This window comes from Prunus avium, chromosome 3 (assembly GCF_965620075.1).
Source record: "Prunus avium chromosome 3, drPruAviu1.hap1.1, whole genome shotgun sequence".
NCBI classification, from domain to species: domain Eukaryota; kingdom Viridiplantae; phylum Streptophyta; class Magnoliopsida; order Rosales; family Rosaceae; genus Prunus; species Prunus avium.
The window spans coordinates 32,304,823-32,327,737 of NC_142286.1; the positions used below are offsets into that span (position 1 = coordinate 32,304,823).

At 36.2% G+C, this 22,915-nt stretch overlaps 5 protein-coding genes across 10 annotated transcripts; 1 reads left to right on the forward strand and 4 right to left on the reverse strand.

Moving 5' to 3' along the window:
- Nucleotides 1-137: 137 nt before the first annotated feature.
- LOC110755635 (F-box/kelch-repeat protein At3g23880-like) lies at nucleotides 138-2,107 on the reverse strand. The gene is made up of 2 exons (XM_021956870.2): nucleotides 818-2,107; nucleotides 138-504 (listed from the first exon to the last, which is right to left on the reverse strand). Exon 1 carries the CDS (start codon nucleotides 2,094-2,096, stop codon nucleotides 831-833), a length of 1,266 nt encoding a protein of 421 aa, XP_021812562.2. The 5' UTR covers nucleotides 2,097-2,107; the 3' UTR covers nucleotides 138-504; nucleotides 818-830.
- A 145-nt stretch (nucleotides 2,108-2,252) lies between these two features.
- On the reverse strand, nucleotides 2,253-5,207 carry LOC110755636 (F-box/kelch-repeat protein At3g06240). Of its 5 annotated transcripts, XM_021956873.2 has the most exons (4): nucleotides 4,815-5,207; nucleotides 3,342-4,604; nucleotides 2,750-2,783; nucleotides 2,253-2,641 (listed from the first exon to the last, which is right to left on the reverse strand). In XM_021956873.2, the coding sequence occupies exon 2, from the start codon at nucleotides 4,525-4,527 to the stop codon at nucleotides 3,352-3,354; it is 1,176 nt and encodes a 391-aa protein (XP_021812565.1). In that variant the 5' UTR covers nucleotides 4,528-4,604; nucleotides 4,815-5,207; the 3' UTR covers nucleotides 2,253-2,641; nucleotides 2,750-2,783; nucleotides 3,342-3,351. The 5 variants fall into 5 exon arrangements, with proteins under 5 accessions (XP_021812565.1, XP_021812567.1, XP_021812564.1 ...); XM_021956875.2 differs by lacking the exon at nucleotides 2,750-2,783 and having other exon boundaries at nucleotides 2,253-2,619; XM_021956872.2 differs by having other exon boundaries at nucleotides 2,253-2,783.
- A 1,311-nt stretch (nucleotides 5,208-6,518) lies between these two features.
- Nucleotides 6,519-10,157, reverse strand: MAPR4 (membrane-associated progesterone binding protein 4). Its single transcript, XM_021956899.2, has 8 exons — nucleotides 9,970-10,157; nucleotides 9,636-9,712; nucleotides 9,331-9,402; nucleotides 9,018-9,055; nucleotides 8,732-8,775; nucleotides 8,055-8,101; nucleotides 7,183-7,357; nucleotides 6,519-6,897 (listed from the first exon to the last, which is right to left on the reverse strand). Exons 1-8 carry the CDS (start codon nucleotides 10,069-10,071, stop codon nucleotides 6,730-6,732), a joined length of 723 nt encoding a protein of 240 aa, XP_021812591.2. The 5' UTR covers nucleotides 10,072-10,157; the 3' UTR covers nucleotides 6,519-6,729.
- Nucleotides 10,158-10,806: 649 nt separating this feature from the next.
- On the forward strand, nucleotides 10,807-16,559 carry LOC110755658 (Endoplasmic reticulum vesicle transporter protein). Its single transcript, XM_021956895.2, has 12 exons — nucleotides 10,807-10,966; nucleotides 11,177-11,309; nucleotides 11,411-11,493; nucleotides 11,751-11,826; nucleotides 11,947-12,014; nucleotides 12,646-12,727; nucleotides 13,376-13,500; nucleotides 13,611-13,694; nucleotides 14,256-14,402; nucleotides 15,364-15,472; nucleotides 15,553-15,672; nucleotides 16,094-16,559. Exons 2-12 carry the CDS (start codon nucleotides 11,222-11,224, stop codon nucleotides 16,165-16,167), a joined length of 1,056 nt encoding a protein of 351 aa, XP_021812587.1. The 5' UTR covers nucleotides 10,807-10,966; nucleotides 11,177-11,221; the 3' UTR covers nucleotides 16,168-16,559.
- Nucleotides 16,560-17,421: 862 nt separating this feature from the next.
- Nucleotides 17,422-22,779, reverse strand: LOC110755668 (uncharacterized). 2 transcript variants are annotated; one of them, XR_015834781.1, is made up of 10 exons: nucleotides 22,426-22,779; nucleotides 21,650-22,117; nucleotides 21,381-21,552; nucleotides 20,613-20,910; nucleotides 19,940-20,012; nucleotides 19,471-19,561; nucleotides 19,038-19,117; nucleotides 18,451-18,897; nucleotides 17,718-18,020; nucleotides 17,422-17,642 (listed from the first exon to the last, which is right to left on the reverse strand). XR_015834781.1 is itself a non-coding variant. In XM_021956905.2 (9 exons), exons 1-8 carry the CDS (start codon nucleotides 22,495-22,497, stop codon nucleotides 18,487-18,489), a joined length of 1,665 nt encoding a protein of 554 aa, XP_021812597.2. In that variant the 5' UTR covers nucleotides 22,498-22,779; the 3' UTR covers nucleotides 17,705-18,020; nucleotides 18,451-18,486. The 2 variants fall into 2 exon arrangements, 1 of the variants encoding a protein (XP_021812597.2); XM_021956905.2 differs by lacking the exon at nucleotides 17,422-17,642 and having other exon boundaries at nucleotides 17,705-18,020.
- Between the last annotated feature and the right edge of the window lie 136 nt (nucleotides 22,780-22,915).

Sequence of the window (22,915 nt, forward strand, 5' to 3'; positions counted from 1 at the left end):
TTAAAAATTACCAAAAAAATTTATTAAATGAACTTGTGTATTAAAAAATAAATAAACTTTCGTAACATTTTCATTTTTGTAAGGAAAAAAAAACCATTGTCATTGTTGTTAATGTTATTGTTAGCGGAAAACAACAGTTAATTCTAAAGATATTCATGTCATTTTGAGTAGAATTATACCTTCTTTTTTTTAAGTACAAGCGATAGTCTAAACTACACAGGAGGGGGGTTTCTCAACCTCAAATTTTTTATTTTGTATGTATAAATCTTGTGCCATCAAACATATATTAGCCTAAGAAGAGAAAAATATAGAAAAAGGATCAAAGAAATACACATTGTGCCATCAAACATATGATTAAGCAACTAATTTGCTTGGCTTTTTCATTATTTTGTTTCTCCAAAAGCTGTGCACCTCCTGCAGCCTTTTCTCAAATCCCTTCAAATACTTTGTAGGATTTTTCCTTGAGCATGATGGAAATATGATCCGCTAGCTCACCAGCAAAATCTGACAATTTATTAAGAGTCATGGTCAGTAGTTACCAAGCAATATTTCATTCATTTAAGAACACACCAATTATATATGCAAATTCTCCTCTCAACCTAATGCCAATAAAATTGGAAGCAAAAATAAATCAAGCTCAAATGGATTGGACATAACTCACATCTAATTAGAAAAAAATAAAAAATCATAGGATAATTCTTAGACACGTACGGTACGACATATGAACACACTATTATCTGAACCGTTGAATCAACAATCTGTCAATCATCCACGCAACAAATAATGGAAAAAAGAGTAAAGATATATAGAGACTCACAATTGGGTTTCGTTCACATGTCAGAGCCCCTGCTGGTTGCCGGAGAAATCAAAGTTTCCATGTATATGGCTACATCTGACTGAGTCCCAATAGCAATACTTCGAAACGTCTTTCCCTTGGGATTATACAATACCAAGATATTTCGATTATAATCCAACAAAACTTCTCCACTCTCTAAAATACACAAAGGCTTCAAGAACGATTCATCAACCTCTTCTGGTAAAATCTGATCCAAATAAATTTCTATGGGTTCAGCCCAAGATTCTCTGACCCGATATTCCTTCAAAACCCATATTCTAAGGTCCGAGCCCATCGGGTCGGAGTATACAAACAGAGAATTTCTACTAACCCCAATCCCAGCAAAGACATAGTTTTCTTCCTTGCCAAGGTAGGGCAACAACACCGTCTCCTGAAACTTCTCCTCCGCCAAATCAAAAGACAAAATCCTTGAACCAATGGGACGAGGGCCCCCTGCCCATTGAAGCTCTACCCAATACAGAGCTCCATTAAAAAAGCAGCCCTTCCCGTTCAAGCAAACATAGCCATGGTCTTTATTGCTCCTACTCCTCCTCCTCCATGAATTGGTTCTGAGAGAGAAAACCTCAACTACAGTCTCCTTGGAAATCGCAGTTCTCGACCCTCGGATGACCTTGTAGTCATCCGTGGTTGAATCGTAGCCGAACCCGAAAAACAAGAAGCCGGAAAAAAGAGAAGAAGGCTTCGGCAAGAGCTTGGAGTGTCCAGTGCACGGGTTCCATATGACAATGTTGGTGCAGTTAACTTGCAGGCAAATCAAACCGTTGCAAGATCCCACAATTCTTGTGATCAAAATATCTGGGATCTTCACCGGCAAATCAAGCTCTCTGTTTGCAACACGAACATGATCATTGTCCAATCCTACGGAGACTATGGAATAGAGACGAGTGGACAAGACAAAGAGGGTGAGGCTGTTGTTGATGCTGCACGTGGCCGCTGCATGGATGAGATGCTTCATGACAAAATGAGAATCGGAGATCAAGACACGCCATGACTTGCACACGCACTGGAGGCGGAGTAAAGATTTGGCAGGGAGCCTCGAGAGGATCTCGACAAGGATATCGTTGTTGAGAGAAGGTGGTGGAGGCACAGCCGCAAAAATAGAGAGGAGTAGTTGCTTCAGCTGCCGGCTGCTAAGGGCGTAGGTGGCCAAACTGGTTGTTTTTTGTGGTGAGTCTTCCGAAGTCGATGTTCTTGGAAAAAGGCGGCAAATGCAACAAGAAAAGCTCCTTGAGTTTGTCATTGTTGCAGAAGAGAAGGCGGCTTATGTTGCCAACTGGTTTAAAGTAGTTTGGATCTTCGGTTTCTACTCTCAAATGGCTCGCTACAGCTAAAAAACTGTCCACAAGCATAGCACGTAACGTATTTCGCTATTTTATATTGGTGTTGTCGAGGATAATTTGGGCCCAATGAGGAATTTTTATCTTGTTTTGATTTTTTTACAACAGACAGTTCCAAAACCTTGCGATGCAAGTAGGAAGGAAATTGTAGACCAAACACATTACAACGCTTCTGTTCAGCCAACCTTGTCCATCCTCTTCAACAACTTTACAAAGGATATACTTCAAATCTCTAACATGGAAGTTCCACAACGGATCTCGTTCAAACTCAGCAGGTCCTGGCAAAGGTAACCATCTCCTTCATCGACTTCCAAGTCGGGTTGGCTAGTCCTGTTGATACTTCTTTAAAGTAAAGCCTGCACATTGCTTGCTAATTTTTCCAGTCCAAGCAATTTCCCAGCCTTGGGACCCCCTCATCACGCAAAACTTGATCCAAAACAGTTGAAATCTAAAATGAGAAACAATAGCAAACCAAGCTCAAATTGATCTGACGGAATAACTTCACTGAAATTAACAAAATGGAGGAGGAAAGGACAAAGCTTATTGTGTTTATTACATGGCAAATTGCTGCAGTTACAGGCACCTGGAGTCTGTGTTGTAAACAGATATGAAGTATAAACTTACACTATAAGATATAATAAGTTTAAAAGTGTGAAAATGAGCAAAGAGTAAAACAGAAATAACAAAAATTAATATATAAAAAAGTAACACCAAGAAAACGGAAGAAAGTGGGTAAGTCATAAAATGGGTAAGGGACAGGCAATTTTACCAATTATTATACAGGCTAGTACTAGTGATACCGGGTAGCCACAGTTCTAAAAATCTCATGGTTATGGTGGTTGTTTCCACACATTGCATTCCATTACTGCCTACTCAAACATTATAGCGTCTAGAATTGCTTCCCATTACTTCATCTCTAAATAAGTAACAAAACACAACTTCGTCTCTAACTTATCCTCTAAATAAATAAATAAAAACTCAATAATGCTAGATGCACCAACACTTTGAGTTTGATGAATAACTGCTATAATTCAAACACCATGTAAAAGAATATGCATATTAAATCTTATTTGCGCAGACTCAACATTATGTTGTTCCTTACACAAAATTGAATAGTATCGGTTAGAAAGAGTGAAGGAAAGACTCACATTGTTGGTCTCAGATGTCTGCCCAACTTTCAACTACTGGTGAAACCAAAGTCTCTACGTACATAATTGCTTCAGGCAACCAAATAACAGGCGAGCTAAGAACACTCCTAAATGTATTTTCCTTTGGATTATATGATACCAAGCCACCTGCACAACTCATGCAAACTTCACCGCTCTCGAAAATACATATAAGATTCAGAAAAAATACTCCTTCAAGTGGACGAGAAGGCTTCGACGGAATGTCTATGATTTTAGTCCAAGATTCTTTGACCCCATATTCCTTCATAACCCATATTGTAATTGCAATATCACTGAAATTTCTGTGATTGAACATATATACAAAGAGACAATTTGTAGTAGTCCCAATACGGATGGAGATATATTTTTGGTCGCTAAGATTGGATGATAATGGCACCATTTCCTGAAATTTCTCCCCCGCTAAATCAAAAGAGATGATTCTTGAACTAAGTACATAGAAAGACGCCTCCAGCCTCCATTCAAACTCTACCCAATGCAGAGCTTCATTTAACAAACACCCCTGCCCATTCAATTTAACATAGTTAAGGTCTTGAACAGTCCTCCACGAACCCGATTTTAGAGTAAAGAGCGCAATTGTGGTTGTAAGCAAACCACTTTCACTACTAGATGTGCCACCCACTATAACCTTGTAATCTTCTATGGTGGAATCATAACCGAATCCATAAAACATTGGACTAGAAGGAAAATAAGTAACTCCTGGTAACTTCAGGGTATCTCTAGTACACGGGTTCCATAAGAAAAAGTCGCCTTTGTTTTCGTGCAGACATATCAAGCCGTTGCAAGAACCCACAATTCTCATTCGGTCAAGCACTAACGGTACTGGTAAATGAAGCTCTCTGATTGCAACAAAACTATTGACATCCTCCAGTTCTTCGTAGTCTATGGAATACAGAGGACTGTTTGAAATAAGGAGCTTACAGCTATTAGCATTGACCCCTCTGACTGCGCGGCGGAGGTGCTTCCTAACAAGCTGAGAATCGGAGATCAAAGTATGCCATGACTTGCATACACACCGAAATCGGAGTAAAGATTTGACTGGAAGCCTTGACAGTATTTCAATGATGATGTCATCGGAGTCGATACGGGGTCGTTTAAACACCCCAGCAGAGGGGTCCAGTTTCTGCCGCCGGTTCTGAAGGCCCGCCATGTTAAAAGCTACAGAGGCGCCGCCAGGATCATCTACTATTAGGGTGGGCTTAACCTCCCAGACCAATTTTGTTTTCTCTATAGAAAACAAAAAAAATAAGTTTCTGCCAAAATTTAAACCCTAAACTAAGAAAGACCTTAAATTAAACCCTAATACTAATGGAGTAAGTGCAGTCAGTGTGCATATAACATGCTCATGATTCATGAAACAATTTTAATTTTGCATAAAATAAATTAAATTAAAGTAAAACAAAGAAATGAAAGTTGACTTAAATGTTGAAGACTTACCTTACCCGATTCTGTGCCGCCCTGGACTTGGAGATTGGAAGGAACACGAGAACTGGGAGAAATTCAGAAGAACGATTGAAAGGAGAGAAGAAGAAAAGGACGAAGGTGAGCTGAAGAGGGCTGATTGATTCAGCTGAAGAGCAAAAGAAGACTTCGACCCAAAAATAAAAGAGAAGGAAGAAGGTGAGCTGTACAAACCCCGTGTAGGTAAACTAATTCCCAATAGTACAAGCCCACGTTTATAGGAATGATTGTTGGTTAACCAGATAATTAGGGCATGTTTGGTATCCTATCCAAGAAGGGAGCTCAAAAATTGTCATTTTTCTTAAAAACAAGGAGTTCTTGAATTAAATTCATTGTTCTGGGCAAGTGACTCGCTAGTTTCATGTTCTTTATCTTCCTATTTTGTCAGATTTTTGCCTTTAAAGTCAAAGGCAAAAAAGTCGCTAATTATATATTTATAATTACGCAATGGACAGCAAATTTAGTTAAATTAAAACTCTTGCTTGACACTCTCTTTGTCCAACGAAGTACATTAGCTCATATCAATGAAATGTATGTCCACTTCAATATGTTTTGTTTCGCGCAAATCATGTCTGAACCTTGATTGTGAGTAAATGTTGATGTCAACTCTGTTAACTAAGTAAAGCGTTACATTCATCGGATCCCAATTCTTTGAACAAAACCTTGAGAAATAATGTCTCGCATATACCATGACTCATGGCTTCAAATTCTGCTTATGCACTTGATTTAGCCATATTGAAGTGAATAGACATTTCATCAATCCAATCTTCCGGCCAAAAGCTCCCATGAAAATTTTGAGGCAAAAAGAAGGCTGAAGCTCCGCCACAGTTAGAGGATCAGTTCACATTGTCGAAGGGGATTCTGATATGATTGTGACAGGTTAAGATGTGGGGTATTTAGTTAGCAATTAGACAAATTAACCCATACTTAATTCATACCAATCTTAGTTTTGGACTACTCATGCTTCAATAATCCTGGATTGAAATGAGTGTGATGACACCAATCACCACATTACTAATTAGGGAACGTCTGTAAAACACAGCCAATGAACAGCTCTCTATATAAATATTTGTGCAGCAATATAACTGAACTTAACAAGCTTTGACTTCAAAGGCAAAAACGCGACAAAACAGAAAGATAAAAGAACATGAAACTAGCGAGTATCTTGCCCAGAACAATGCGGAAAACAAGGAGTTCTTAAATCAAATACCAAACAGTAATTCCTGGTGACTTCAGGGTATCTCTAGTACACAGGTTCGCTAAGAAAAAGTCGCCATTGTTTCCTTTCAGACATATCAAGCCGTTGCAAGAACCCACAATGCCCCTGCCCATTTGTATGAAAAAAGGAAAGAAAGTTATCTTACCTATTCCGCTCATCTGCATCCCTCTTTTCTAATCTCTCCGCTTTGACTTTAATTTCCTTAAGAAAAACGAAAAAACTTAAACGGGCCATTAGCTTAGATTTGTTATATTGATTCTTTTACAGAACATGTTTTGTCTTTGGTAAATCTTGTATAAGAAACTTCATTAGCATAATAAAAGCTGCTAGACTGGAAGTAGCCTCTCTTCCCCATGATCAATCCTTTAAAAAATTTGTCCAAAGTGATGATCTGGCAAGAAATTATAATCCTCAATATGTTTAAAGTGATGATCTAGCATGAACATATAATTCACAATATAGAGAAGGAAAAAAACAGTATCAACATACATAATACATGTATAGTTACAACAATCCATGCAATGCAATAGGAGGAAAATTGTAGACCAAACACATTACAATGCTTCTCCATTCATCTGCCTTTGTTCATCCCTTTTCAACAACTAGCGTAGTGACATCAGATGTGGAAGGATAACTTAAAATCTCTAACATGGAAGTTCCAAAACCCCCCGTTTAAACTCGGCAAGTCTTCGCAAGGAAATTGCATCCTTCGTAGACTTCCAACCCTGACTGGTCCAGTTGATCTTCTTTAAAGCATGCACATCGCTTGCTCATCTTCCCGGTTAAAGCAATTTCTAGTGGTCTCTGAACTAACCTTGGGACGCCCTCATCACACCAAACCTATAACCAAAACAGTGGAAATCTAAGATCAAGCTCATTCAACAATACAGATGCTAGCCAAACCACAACTAGGGACTTCGAAGTTTGATCCATTTTTTTTTTAGGTGCATGTATTTTTGTAATACCATTCCTCAATTCATGGTTTGTGTCTGACAAGATGGACATTATAAGCCTCCATAACAGCACAATATTGAAAACATAAGGAAAGAAACATTATAAGAACTGAGAGAGAAGCACAATGACTGCTTGGTTCCCATAATTTGATTCCACGTCAGGAAGACATACCTCTCCACCCTCGTCCTGACTCCACCTTGAATTGCAACTAGGTTGCTTCGCTTCTTCATTCTTCTGTTTCTCCAAAAGCTGAGCACCTCTAGCAGCCTTTGCTTCCACTCCCTTCAAATATTTTGTAGGATTTCCTTCAGAATCATAGTAACGACCTACTAGCTTACCTACAAATCTGACAATTAAAAGTCATGAATAGTGATTACCAAGTATTTTATTCATTCGAAAAGAAGATCAGTTAATAATATCTTTATCATTTCAAACTAATACAATGAAAATGAACGAGGAACAACAAATCAAGCTCAAATATATCTGACATGATAACTTCACTGAAACAAATGGTGCATGAAAGGACAAGCATATCATGTTTGGCACAGAACAAGGCTAGCGTCAGTTTTCTAAACAGCTATAAACTTGCAACATAAATGAATTCCAAAAAAAAATGCAAAAGGACATTCTGAAAGGCATAAACAAAAGTGTCTATTACCCAAAAAAGAAATTAATTTCGTTCTTTGGGGCGATCTTTGCCTCTTATTACCAGAACAATCATAAGCATATACAGGCAGATATGACAACGATTCCTATATGCAGTATGTGAGACAGATTACATCAAAATTTGCTTACAGACCTCACTAAAAGTTTTTGGGAGATTCATGGTAATTTTCTAGTTTATTCAATTGAAATTTTGGTAGTAGATGTAAAATTTTAAAACCCCAAACAAGTTTCTAACAGTTTCAAAAGTGGAAAACAGATCGGCTAATTGGCCAAGTTTCCAGAAACCATGAAAAAACTTCCAACATTATTAAAAGCATTGAAATTCCACCTTCCAAGCATCAAAAGTACAAAAGATAGCTGGTAGATGCATAACTCACGTGTAACTTCTAAAGTAGAAATCCCTCCATTCAACAACACTCTTCACCTGCAAATACAAAGAAAAAAAAAATCATTCTTGTAGCAACCAATGAAACTTCGGATGTCACAGTCCCAAATATGCAGCTGAACCAAGTAGTAGGGATTAGATTGAATATTTACCTATTTTTCCATTAGTATTGTTATTCTGTTTAAAAGTGTGAAAAAATGAGCAAAGAATGCAAAAAATTGATAAGCGAAGAAGTCACACAACAAGATGCCACGTTGAAGCAAGTGGATATGTCACAAAATGGCAAAGGCACAGGGACACTATAGCAAAGCATGATGCAAGGTAAGGGTTTCACATTAGAAGCAATGATTCTGAACAAGTCAGTTGGGCTGGAATATGGAATCAGGCAATCATCAAATGCGGGTGAACTAATCCTGACTAACTTCATAAATTATTGAATTAGAAGGCATAGGGTGAGCAGGTGGCAGCATGAGATCACCACAAGTGAGCTACCTGAAACACTCTGCAAATCATGGACTAAAAGGGTAGAACCAGCAGGGGAAAGCATTCAATATGGGTGATGTTTAGTAGCTGCAGTTCTAAAAAAATTTAGTGTCTTTCCCCCTTTTTGTTGTCCAGCATGGCTTCACAAACTCCAGGGTAAAAAGGAGAGCAAATAACATGAGTTACCTGTGTACTGGATAAATCACGTAGCGAGTCTGTGAGCCCATCTCCTGCAATATAACCAACGAAAGATGCTACATGATTATTATAACATAAATACTTTTTTCAAGCGTTATTTTAAATCCCCAAAAGCAACTTCAAAGTACTAAAAGTACATTAATCAGAAAAATAAAAAATGAGCCTACAAAAAAATCAATTCAAAGGCAACTCTGTAAGTTATTAAACTTTGAACTTGCATAATAAATCCATCAACAATTAAAAGAGAGAGAAAAAAGAAGAAGACCATCTTTACCTGTAAAGTTTCCTGAAACAAATGCTCGTGAAGCATCTCTTTATTGATTGTAAGGGTTGTATGTGAAGGCAAAAGAGCTGTTAGTATACCAGTCTCTAGAAAGATACATCATACAAAGCATAAAAGGATTTGATGACTAAATATATTCAAATCCTATCATATACCAACTAATGCTATATGTAATGAAAATTAAAAAGTAGACTAGCACAATTTGTAATCCGAGCATGTGTTTCCGGGAAAAATTGAGAAAACATCAATACCTAGTACCACATTTAAGTAAGAAAATTCAACAGGGTTAGAGAAGAGAACAAACCTTCCTGAAAAATGATTGTAACCCCCACCCTCACCATAATGAGATTTTCCTTTTGTCACGTCAAAAACCGATCTGATCAGAAAATATGGATTAGTTTCTTTAAATCAGTAAATGTATGCTCACAGGCGTTTAGGAATCATATAAAGTGCTCTGCTTGATTTCCAAAATTCAACTCATCATGAGATTACAACTTCTCATTTCTAATGTATGTTCTGAAAAGTCAACCACACACATTGTGGTGCTTGAACTGTATGTGACTAGGGTTTTAATACATCCATCTAAATAGAGAGAAAATGAGAAGGTACCCGAGAATTCCTAATAAAATGGGTAAGCTTTGATCAGTCCCGTTGTACAAGGCTAATTCTTCAACAGTGAACAATCTCTAGAAACAAGAACAAAATCAACTCACATACTTGCACTGTAATGTTAAACATTCAAAGCGAACCAAAGCAAACAAATTATAAAAAAAAAAACCCATCTTGGAATTATATTCACAGACAAATTCTAAGAAGAAAACACATGTAAAATCGAATCTTGGATTTGCCTTAGCTCCCAAAATCATGAAAAATTTCAGTTGGGGTGTCTGGTATTCTGTCAAGAAAATATAAAAACAAAAGAAACGAGCTTTGAGCCTCTGACCTGTTGTGAGAAAGGCTTATAATAAAACGCGACCAGAGCGATGAGCGAGACAAAAACTGCAATTCCTACAAAAGGAGACGCTGCTATGAGCTTTGCCGCCATCCTCAGTCACTCAGCACTTCACAACAGCTTTAGTTTTCCTCTTCCGGACAACATTTTACTTTCGCCGTGTTTATATTATTTAGTTTTTTTCTTTTTAATTACCAAAAGCAATTGACATGAAAAAGAATGAAGAAGAAAGTATAGCTCATGTAGTAAGTTAAAGATGCGTTTACTAATTAAGAATTGTAATTCTCAGGAATTGAATTCCACACGAAGGATTCTTCATTTACTTCACAACAAGGAATTGAAAAGTAAGTGGAGCCCATACAATTTTTGGGTGAGATGTGGTATTCTAATTCTTGGAGAATTAACTCATCAGGAATTTATCTTTTTTACTCATTATATTTTACACAATTTTCAAAATTTCAAATATGCCATCTACTTTAATTCAACAATGAGGACATTTTAGTAATTAATACCACTCCTACCTCCAATTTCATATGGTTAAGTAAACAACTTTAATATGAATCCGAAATCTAACTCTCCTCAATGCATATGATTTAGTAAACAACTTCATTAGGAATCTAGAATCTAATTCTCCTCAATCAAACTCCTCCTCAATTCAATTCCTTCTAATAGCAATTGATTAACAAATTTGAGGATCAATTGACAACCACCAGAAAAATGAAAATGGAAAAAGAAATTATTAAGGGCAAGCAAACAATTAGAAAATCATCCGGAGATAAATGGAGAATTGGACACTTGCAAATTTTTAAAAAGGAGAGAGAAAATTAAAAGGTGGGCTCAGGAGAACACCAAGAGGACGCGCGCACACCATAACGCGGCTCGTAAATATAAAAGTGCCAGAGTCTGACAGCTACAATTCCGACTTCGGTGTTTGGTCTTCGAAACGCAAAAATCTCTCTTTGTTGGCCGATTCATTCAAAATCCACTGGTACGGGTACCTCTGCATCTTCTTATATTCATATTTTTTCTCATTTAATTCAAAATTAAACTCGTCCCGTAATTTCCAATCACAATTGGACTTAATTCACTCTTTGTAAAACTAAAATAAAAAGCAGCTTGATTTTGAATTTGATCTGTATGAATGAATCCGAGTAGTTTGTTGATGCTTCAAAATTTTAAAATTTTGAAATTGGTACAGGCTGGGTAAATTTCTCTGGTGTTCTCTTTGAGAATTGGGGTAAAAATGGGCGTGAAACAAGCCTTGAAGAGCTTGGATGCATTTCCTCGTGCCGAAGAGCACTTGTTGCAGAAAACACAAACTGGGGCAGTTGGTAATATCTTTGTTTGATTGATTGATTTATTTATTTTTGTGTGTTTGGTTCTCTGTTAATTATGGTTTGAATTCAATATTTATTTACTTTTGCTTGTGTAGTTTCTGTTGTTGGTCTACTTATAATGGCGACATTGTTTGTGCACGAGCTGAGATATTATCTTACCACATATACCGTCCATCAGGTTAGAGTTTCAAAAGCTTTTCTTTTTGTTTTCTGTTGATGTTGTAAATCGGATACGCAGGTAATTATTATCTGCTCAGGGTGTAAGAAAGAAATTTGTGAATGTAAAAGAAATAGCTCACATGTATATTATTATCTGCCATTTTGATGTATAACGTACCAGAACCGTAGTCAGACTGAGAGATATAAGTTTGGAGATGTTGTATAGATCCTTTGAGATTATAAGTTATCTAATTGAAAAGCTTATGCATTCGGCAGATGTCCGTAGACTTGAAGCGTGGAGAGACTCTTCCAATTCACATAAATATCACATTTCCATCTTTACCTTGTGATGGTTAGCATGTTTCCTTTTCTTTGTATTTAAGTAAATGCTGTTTTCTTTGTAGATTTTCTTCTTATCTCATGTTTGTAGTTTCTGTGATGATGATGCTGGGTTTTCAACTTTTGATTGCAGTTTTGAGTGTGGATGCGATTGATATGTCAGGAAAGCATGAAGTGGATCTTGACACAAACATATGGAAAGTAAGAGACTTTATTGATTTCTTTTTTTCCTTTTACTGAAATAGATGTATAGGATAATAACATATCAAACAATAAGAACTAGATATGTGTATTGTGGTAGCAATGTGTTTTACCTGTTAAAATCTGTGAATAATGTACTACATTAAAGGGTTTGGTGTCGAAGACTAGTCTTCATGTTTATGTCATGTTGCATGATGCATATTTTGTGCTAGGTCCCAATTTATCTGTTGAGTCAAGTATAAGACTTTGATTCAAGTGAACATAATTTGTTTTTATCTGTACCACTTCATATGGGGTTCTTTGAATTTCCCTCTACTTAGGTATTTTTCAAGCCTTTTCTGGTGGCTCTTTGCTGGGCCGTCATGGTTTTAGGCTTTTTGAGAAGTTGGTAGCAATGAATAATTTTGTTTTTCTTTTGATCCTTGTTTTGATCCACTGGCAGTTATCCGGTTAGATGTGCTTAAGTAGCACATCTAATTAAATTTTGTTGTAATCTCCCGGTTGTTAGACTACCTGCTTTCCCATGAATGTATTCAGTGAAATTTAGTTGTTAAAAATGGAAACTTGTGATCTGTCTCCTTTCTCTCTCTCTCTCATAGTTATTCTCCTAACCAGTTTAGAGTGGCTGCAGCTTCGCCTGAACAGTTATGGCCACATCATCGGCACTGAATATTTGTCTGACCTTGTGGAAAAGGAACATTCTCACAAGCATGGTAATATCCTTATTGCATTATTACCACATTTTGTTTTAGATGTGTTGCCATGCTTTTCAGATTCTATTTTTTTGCAAGAAGTTTTTTCTACAATCTCACTTTGTCTTCTGCCCCTGATCAATTTTACTCTCATTGTTGCTTGGATCAATGGAAGTTTTTGGCTCCCACGATGGACTTAACATTTTTCCCTTACAGTCTTTGTGTATTTTTTCCTTAATAGATATTTCCTTTAATGAACATGAATCATGTAGTCAATGTTCCCTTTGGAGACACCTAAGTGATAAAGTAAACCCACTCTCCAAGGGCCCATTAAGGTTCTAAGCCCCTTTGCAAAGCATATAATGTAACCCATGGCCTATTGCTTGCATGGCAGGACAAGAGAAACTATATGTTGAATGGAGTGGATGATGGATTTAATTATCTGATGGTGGATTTTCTTGGCATTCTTTGTGTTCTCTATTTTATTTTTGGGTATTTTATGTTTGCCTCTTATCTTTCTAGCCTCATTCCTTTATGTCTTACCTTCTTCACAAACTAAAGTGATTTCTGTTTGATTGAGTGTTGCCATAGCATTAGTTTTAGAACTATGATTTGTTTCTAGGGTGTATTCATTAAATTGTCCAACATCTGATAAAGAACCTTGACCAGATGACGGTAAAGATCATCATGAGGACAAGGACCAGGAAATTCATTTACAAGGAGCTTTTGATCAAGCTGCAGAAGATCTCATCAAGAGGGTAAAGCATGCAATAGCAAATGGAGAAGGATGCCAGGTATTTAATTACAGATATGTCTATTTGTTATGTTAATGAACCCTATTTGCTCTTTCAGATTTATGTTGAATTGATTTATATATATATATTTTATGTAAAATTTACTGCAGGTTTTTGGTGTTTTAGATGTCCAAAGGGTTGCTGGAAACTTTCACATTTCAGTTCATGGATTAAACATTTTCGTTGCACAAATGGTTAGTTTTCCTTGAATGTTTGCTCCCTTCTTTTTCCAATGTCTGTCCATTTTGTGGCAAACGAATTTCATGTGATCTAGAACATGCAAAGTACAGTGCCTGATCTAAAGTACTTATGGAGGACCTAAATTATGAGTCTGAATTAAAATTTTAATATTTGGTTTTTGGCGTTTGGAATTGATAAATCATTGGATTGGTGCATTTTGATATGATAAATTCTTGTTTTGATCCTTTTAGATAAAAATTGGTTTTTGGCGTTTGGAATTGATAAATCATTAGATTGGTGCATTTTGATTTGATAAATTCTTGTTTTGATACTCTTAGATAAAATTAAAAAAAATTGAATCTTAAATTTTTGGTCAATCTTTTGTGTTGGGAATGATATGGAGTTTGAAGTTGTGTGAGTAAATCAATCCCTCTCACTTCTCATATCAAGGGATGCTTTTTGGATCAGTCTTGTGTCAACTGCCATTTTTCTGCATAACTTGGTTTAAAAGCTTGTTGGCTCTAGTTAACTATAGCTCCTATCTTATTGTTCCATGTCTTACTGTTTCTCTGCAGATTTTTGAAGGATCTAAAAATGTAAATGTAAGCCACATCATTCATGACTTGTCATTTGGCCCAAAATATCCTGGGATTCACAACCCACTTGATGGGACGGAGCGCATTTTGCATGACGCAAGTGGCACTTTCAAATATTATATAAAGGTTTGAATACGTGGGCCTTCTTTGGATTTAATATACAGCTTTGTGGTAGAATTAAATCTCATGAATCTGCAATATAAAATGCCCCATTTTATGCATATATCTGTGCAGGATTGCCTACTAGAGTCTAAGCCTTTAATTCAAGTTTTGTTCATTCTGTTAATTGTGGAAGATCAAGTAGTTGTCCCATATTTTCACTCATATAGGAGAGAATTAAAGAAAAAAGGTCCCCTGGTAGTAAGAGACTTCCATCCAACAAGTAGCACTCCTAGCCAAGGAACTTTTACATCCAATAAAGGACTTGTATTATTTCTTTTGTTAAGTGGTTTGCTAAAGCTCAAACTTTTTAACTACATCCAGGGACCTTGAGTAATGGTATTTGCTACCTTGTTCTCAAATTAATAGTTCTGAATCTTTTTCAGAAATGTATACCTGGATTAAATTAAATAAATATACCTAAAATTAATGAAGCAAATTACACAGTTCCCTGTGTGCTGTCAATTCTTCTGCCTCAACATCTTGGAAGCGTGCAGACTTACTTTGTGGAACATGCGTTTACCCAAGAATATAAAAGTGAATCAACCACATGTTGTGGAGTCGTTACCAACAAAATATTAGTTTTTGTGATACTGCTAATTCCTTGTCAAAGTATAATGGATTTTTGCTTCGTTGGTCAGTGGGCATTTTCAGGAATATTAAGTAAGTGTCTGTCTTCACACTTGAAAAACAAATTAATACATTTGATTCCTCAGAAAAGATAAACAAAAAGAATTTGTTTCAAATTCAAATTCTATGTTAATGTTCCAAACATGACCAATTGCTCAATTTGCATGAGACATCAGCCGGCCTAACTTTGTTTTTAGATATACTTTTTTTAATCATCTATTCTTTATGTAGGCTTTCATGAACAATTCATCGACCTTGATGACCTATTTTGAAAATTTTTCTTTTTGTTGCAATGCAGATTGTTCCAACGGAATATAGGTATATCTCAAAAGAAGTTTTGCCAACCAATCAATTCTCTGTCACAGAATATTTTTCTCCTATGAAGCAGTTTGATAGGACATGGCCAGGTTGGTTTATGAGAAATTATTTGTTAGTCCTTTCATTGGTTTCTTGGTGTTAATTATCGGCCCTGTTTGTTTATATCCAGCTGTATACTTCTTGTATGATCTGTCGCCAATCACTGTAACTATCAAAGAAGAACGCCGCAGTTTTCTCCATTTCATCACTCGGCTTTGTGCTGTTTTGGGCGGTACCTTTGCTTTGACAGGTTTGTATCTTCTCTCGTTCTTTTATCGTTTCTTCTGAGTCAGCATTATCAGAACCAGAACAGAAGGCCCATTCTAATACGAGGGATTTGAGTGCAGAAGCAATTCTGTCCTCTTATCTTGTTCTGCCAAATGATATTAACTTTCTGGATCTTTTTGTCTGAGTAGGCCTATTCCTTCTTTTTTTGGGTTTAATTATTTGATTCAGGGTGGAAATAAGGAGTTTCATTCAGGTTGACAGATCCCATATATGGTGGATTTGACACTTCCATTTCTGCTTATTGAAGTTCCGACTGGTTGATGTTCTAGAGTACTAGTCTAGGCCATCAAAGTTGAACCTGCAAAGCTGTCATTCTTACCATATCTTTTTCATTAATTACCCATTCTGTTTGGTTATGTGTTATTACTTTTGTCTTGCATCAGGAATGCTAGATCGATGGATGTACAGGTTTCTTGAAGCAGTGACCAAACCAAATGCTAGAAGTGTACTCCGATAAGCTTCGGGAGTCTGCAATTACTATTTACTCAAGCACATCTCCTAATGAACTCTTGACGTTAGTAAGGTCATGATGTTTCCCGATTAGCAAGTGACCGTGGATGTAAAATGAAGATGCGAGAGCTGAAATGTCCATTGCTCATGTAACTCACATTCTAGGTTGCTCCCCATCGATGACCAATACGTGAAATTGCATTGGCATCTTTTTTATATCATGTTATTTTTATGGTTTTAAACAGCGTTGTGCTGCTGGGGGGAAGCTCAAGATTGTTGTAGCCTACTTGGTACACGCAGGATTCTTTACGGACTACTTGATTTTGCTTAGTTTTGATCTAGGCACTGTTCAAATTTTGCGGAGATAAATTATGAGCAGTTCTAAGCTCTTGCTATCAATTTCTTTTTTTTCTTTTCTTTTTTTAACTTTAATTATCTAAAGGATTAATATCACAAAGCGTTCCTAAGGTTTACGAAACTATTAGATTGCATCCTTAATGTTTTTTTGTGTCATTTGTGGTCCTCAAGGTTTGTATGTGCGATCACAAATGGTTCCTATTGTTAGGTTCCGTTAAAAACTCCGTTAGTTTGTTGACATGACATATATATATATATATAAATCACATAACATTCTTGAGTTCACACACCTATCACAAATGGTCCCTGCAAATTTTTTAATTTTTTTCATTTAAAATTCATAGGTTTTCTTTTTTAAATCTTATGAATTTTAAATTATTTAAAAATATATATTGTATTTTAAATATACATGACACTATATTATTGTAGATGTGGGCTCCACATATATGTCACATTAACAAACTAATGGAGTTTTTAAAAAATAATTTAAAATTCATAAAATTAAAAAATGAAAAAACAAGGGTTTAGGGTTCATAAATAGTCCTCAAGGTTAAAATCCTTCTTTAAAAGGTTTTTTCATTTTTAAATTTTATGAATTTTAAAATATTTTAAAAAAACTTCATTAGTTTGTTGATGTGGCATATATGTGAAGCCCACATCTTTAAAAATATAGTGTCATATGTATTTAAAATACAACATATATTTTTAAATAATATAAAAAAGAAAACCAAAATTTTATGAATTTTAAATTAAAAAATTAAAAAATTGCATAGTGACCATTTGTGATAAATGTGTGAACCTCATGGATGTTTTGTGATATATATATGCCACATCAGAAAACTAACAAGTTTTTTATGGAATCTAAAGGCAGGGACCATTTGTGATCACACATACTAACCTTGAAGACTACGAATGACACAAAAATACATTAAGGATGCAATCTGATAGTTTCGTAAACATTAGGAACGTTTTGTGATAATAGCCACCTGTAGGAAATGAATATCTCCAATTGAATTGTGCTAAGAAATTATGGATCTGATGAGTTTCATTACAAGGCAGTTCTATGGTAAGCCTTTGGGTTGGGTTTGTGGATTCTCAAAAATATCATCAGGAACCATATAAACCCTGCATACACAAGATACATGCTCATCAAGCAGAAAGCTTTCTTACGTAACACAGAGGCAAGATGAGAAGACAAACCTTGTAAATTACAAGAAATAATTAGACAACCTTTTCTTTTCCTTTTTCGATTCTGAAATTTTCTTCTTTCAATCGGTTACAAAATGTTAATGAAATTTCTCTTGATAATGTCAAGTTCTGATGGGGGCATTTCACTCTCCTCATTGACGAGCAAAACATCATCATGCTTGACACCTTTTTGCTTACGCTAAAGTTTGTAAATGAGTTGAGCTCAGGCTTGTGAATACAACATACCATCCAGTCAGCCTTACTTGGAAGCCTGAGTATCCCTACAACATGCCTCTCTTGTACAACCCATTTAATCTGCAAGAAATAAAAACAAAATAAAACAATTATTTAAAGTCAAATACTTACAAGTTCCAACTTTTATTGTTTGGTTTACCAAAATCACATATCAAGTATTTCATATTTGGTGACTATAATATTCTTGGTGCACATAATAATTACGTGCACGCACCAAAGTTAAGATGAGTGTAATGAGAAAAAATGATTTGTTGAAGAAACACGTGCATTCATGACAGACTTAAACAATCTGAATTGGCAGTTTTTATCTAAACTCATTTGACCGAGGCTGTTGAATCCGAAGAGAACCTCGCAGAGATCATGCAAAGTCTATGTTCCCTGAAGCTCAGATGGATTTAAACCTTTAAGTTACCCTTCTGTAGAATATGATTAAATCTTAACATGCATTGGACAAAAGGAAAGATCTTCAATCTACTGAGCTTGAGTCTACCTATCAAAGAAACCAAAATTGCTGAGTCTTTTTGAACTATGTGCCATGTCTAATTTCTAGCTGCCTGGGACCATCCACATTCGGATCTTCCTCCAGTTGTTGCTCCTGTTGGTGTTGATAATGATCTTGTTCTTGTTCTTGCTGCTGCAACTGCTGTTGTCGTTGCTGATACTGATTCTGCGAATCTTCCATCAAACGTTGCCGTCGTTGTTGCTGGTAATGGCGTTGATATTGCTCTTGCTGCTGCCACTGCTGGCGCTCTTGCAGGTGCTGCTGCAGCTGTAGTTCATGCAGATGCAGTGCACTGCTAGCATGTTGATGGGAAGATTGCAGTTGTCTGCTGGATCTCCATCTAAGATACTCCACCAGAAGAGAATTTGTGCTGATTGCAATCCCAAAGCCAGTGAATGAGGAAAGGAGGACTGAGAGAATCGGATTTACATTAAGCTGCATGTTTAATGAACGTGAGAAGCTGCATCAGAGACCAAAGTACTCCTCACTAAAAACAAAAACACAGGAAAAGAAAACAGAAAGAGAAACGAATGGAGCAGGTGCAGGGATTCGTGAAAGAAACCAGTTCTGCTTACTAGAGTATAAAATATGTGAGCAAACAGGATCACGATGGCAAACTGGAAGGAGGCATAAGCCCATATGTAGCTCCTGCTCACTGCCACCACCATGCATAATCAGGTATTTCAAGTATAATTCATGGAAGAATAAAAAAGAATGTTTTACTAATTTGAAGAAAAAATGGAAGGGAGAGAGAGAGAGGGAGTAGAAAACATAATGGCAGCAACTCAATTCTTAAATATTCCCTAATTGGAATTAAATATGACAAAGCTTCTAACATCCAACGAGAAGAGCAAGAAGAGATTAAAAAGAAAAATAACTTCACATATGTGTTGGGGAAAATAATTTCCCTGTATAGCATTGTCAATTATTAAATGAGGATTTATAGAAAAAGAAAAGAAAAAGAAATAATAATAAAAAACTTGGTAGTGAAAGGAATAATAAACTCACCCATTGTTGAAGCAATCATGGATGAAAGGAGACCTAAAACACAAGAGAAGGGTAAAGAAATGGCAAGAGCACGAGGACCCAAGTCAGATACCTGTTCAGATTTAAAAAAAGACACCACCACTGGTAAATTGATTATAATGTAAAACAATAACAAAATGTTCATACAAATGTTTAAATAACAAGCGTATATGTAGAGACTGGAAATGGTAAACTCTTGAGGTTATGAAAATGTTCAAAAACCATTGGCATGCTGCAATCTAAACAGATACCGCTTTAGGCCTACAACCTTATCCGAATATCCGTGATTTCTTGTCACTTATGAAATTTTCAAGATCATATCAAGGATAATATGAAATATGGGACAACATGAATTTTAGAATCTAGTCGAAGTTTATCTTTGCCAACAAGGCTGAGCTTACTACCCAAAATATAAAGCCATATAGTGAAAAGCTTGAGTTTATAAACATACCAGAAGTTGCTCCAGAAAGCAGAAATATGCAAGCATGCTGACCAGGACAAGAACTGGTATGTCCTGCCAGACCCTGTCATGCGTGCAACAAGGCAAAATCCAAAATCAAACTTAACAATAATATCTCAATAAAGGGGCATGATACCAAAAATTTCTAGAAAGTTCTCTGAATTATTGACGGAAACAAATACGTTTTCATAATTTTCTATGTGCTTAACAGATGCAGCAGTAGGAAACATGTATACATGCATCTCCCCCACCTCAACAAAAGTCCATTTTATTGGAAATGCAATTCATATTAAAAGTGACTATGAACAACATAAAAAATAAAAGAAAGGGGGCTAGATTATATTGGCAATTCAAGAAAATCTTAACATGTTTATGATCGGATTTCCTGCAAGGATGGCAACCAGATAAGCACCTATAGACAATAAATGGGGCATTAACTGAGTGTAGTTTAGTTCGCCATCAAGTAACCAGAATTACTAACATATCAATGTTATGATAGGAAACATTCTTCAGGAGGATAGCCTACATACGTTCTTCAAAATCTTGAAATCACAGGGATTTCTTCTAAAAATTGAAAACATGGAGCCCCGAGGCTCTTTACAATGATTCATAACTACAATGTCATGCTGCAATGAATACCAACATTGTAATAATTGGGACTTGCCTGTAATGAGGGACTTCCCTCTGCTGCATTACTGTTGGTGGTCGTCTAATAATTGTTTGAGGATTGTGTATTTTGAGTAGTGTTACAGGTAAGTTTCGAACATCCTGCTTGCAGACTTCACAGGTCTTGTTCCCTTTAATGCTAAACCACTTTACTGCACAATCTTTGTGAGCAAGTGCCAGCTCTCCTTTGCAGCTGCACTCCATTTTAAGAGTATCACCACCTTCCGAAAGCTCAACCAAACAAATCCTGCAAACGGCTTCTTCTTCAGGAATGTCTTCACCAGAATCTTCAGTAGCTGAAATTAGCGAGTTATCATTCACAAGTTACACATATATTTGTTAGATAATACAAAATAGAAGGAGCATTAAAGTGGGAAAGATAAAATAACAAATCCATAAGTATTTAGTAAGAGTTAATGGCTCAGTACTTGAACTGAACAAGTTTAAAATTTCGGATTTCAATTTTTATTATTTTAAAGCTATGAATGTCATTCCCAGTTGCAAGTGAACTAACATAAATCAACACATGAATAAAAATATATGAATCCTATTACGAATGAAGATGAGGGTTTTCTCCTGAAAGCAAATCTATATGCAACCAAGGTAGAAAACCTAAGAACGATACCTATGGATGTGAAGAATTGCTTTATGTCCAGGTTAATACATTTAATTCACAAGTTTTGTCTTGTAGCAGATGAGTAAATATGCTATAATATAAATTAATCATTATTTTGAAATTCTATTAATGACAAGATGTATCATTTACAGGTTTCCAATGCTGGGGCGGCATTTGGTGAGGCACCCTCAACTATTGAAGGACGTGGAGTTGCTGAAATTACACGCATCATGCCTCCGGAATCCATCCTCCTTAAACTTCTGGTTTTAACATTTACTGGAACCGATAATGATCGGGACATATGCTGCTTAACTTCGATTGTCTGAAACAATGTATTCGAAATTTGATATTAAGCTATTCAATCTGAGAATTTCGAAACTGGAACTGGTATATGGAAAAGATAAAATAGAATCACTTACAGAGAAATCAGAATGACTCTCAAGATGTCTGCCCTGCACAGTCTCAGAACCCACATTTGCACTTGGTGTAACTGGTAAAGAATGTGTTGCTTTCATTGATGGAGAGAAGAAAACCTTATTAAGCGAGAAAGACCTTGAAGTAGAAGGCTTTGCCAAATGACCATCTGATGAAGGTGTATCTGGTATAATGAGAATGGTCTTCTCACCATCCAGGGGCAAATTTTTCGCCCTGAAGCTTTTTTGAGGAAACACATTTTTCATGGATGATTTGATCTTAGCTGAATTTGGTCTAGGGGGCAGTCCAGCTCTAGTAGAACTAGGACTTGGTACGGAAGGAATATCAATCCTCGTAAAAGCAGACAAACTACTTTCCAGTGTCCTTGCTGGTATTTGCAATGAGGAGAGGTTTGGCCGTCTAGACTGTTGAACCAAGGAAGTTTCTTCATTTTTTCCCTGTTGATCATGAATCTGCAAAACCATCAAATGCATTCATTGATACTGAATTCAGAAAAAGAGACCCAACAAGCTATAGAGTCCAAGCACTTCAGCACAAGTAAATACATGGGCAACAAAGAAAAACATAAACTTCGTATCAAAATGTGAGCTTTTAAAATGAACCATCTAAAAGTTTTCCTTTTCCAATTCAGATCAACAAGACAACAACAATATAACTACAGGTTGTTGGCAACCCAGAAAATGTAAGAAATGAAGAGAAAAATCAAATCTTTACTAGTCAAATTACTAAACTCTGGGACCTGAACATTGCATAAAATCACCTGGGGCTGATCAGAGGCATCCGACGTGGATTCCTCTCCATGTTGAAGCTCAGAAGCTGAACTCTCCATCATAACCCAGAAAAAAAGTTGTAAAATTGCACCCAGAAAAACCCTAAATTTGAAGAATGATTGAGGTCCTCCGACAGTTTGTTTTGAGCTGACACTCGCAGAATTGAGTATAAATTGAAAAACACACAACCCAGTAACAGTTGCAATGATGGATACAACAAAGGGTGGTCGGACATGAACCTTATATTAAATCAAGTTTTGTTCTTTTTGGAATTAAAATTTTAAATTCTTTTTGTTTATATAATCACCCGCCAAGCCTACTTGATTTGTGTGCTTGTGGATTCTCTTTTTCGCCTTTTTACTCCCTTTGCTTCTTCTTCACTTTACTTCATTTATTTAATCAACCTAATTAGCTTGCTTTAATTAATTAATTAATTAAAAGCCAAATTGCAAAGGTGTTGATAGTTTGGTGGTCAGATTA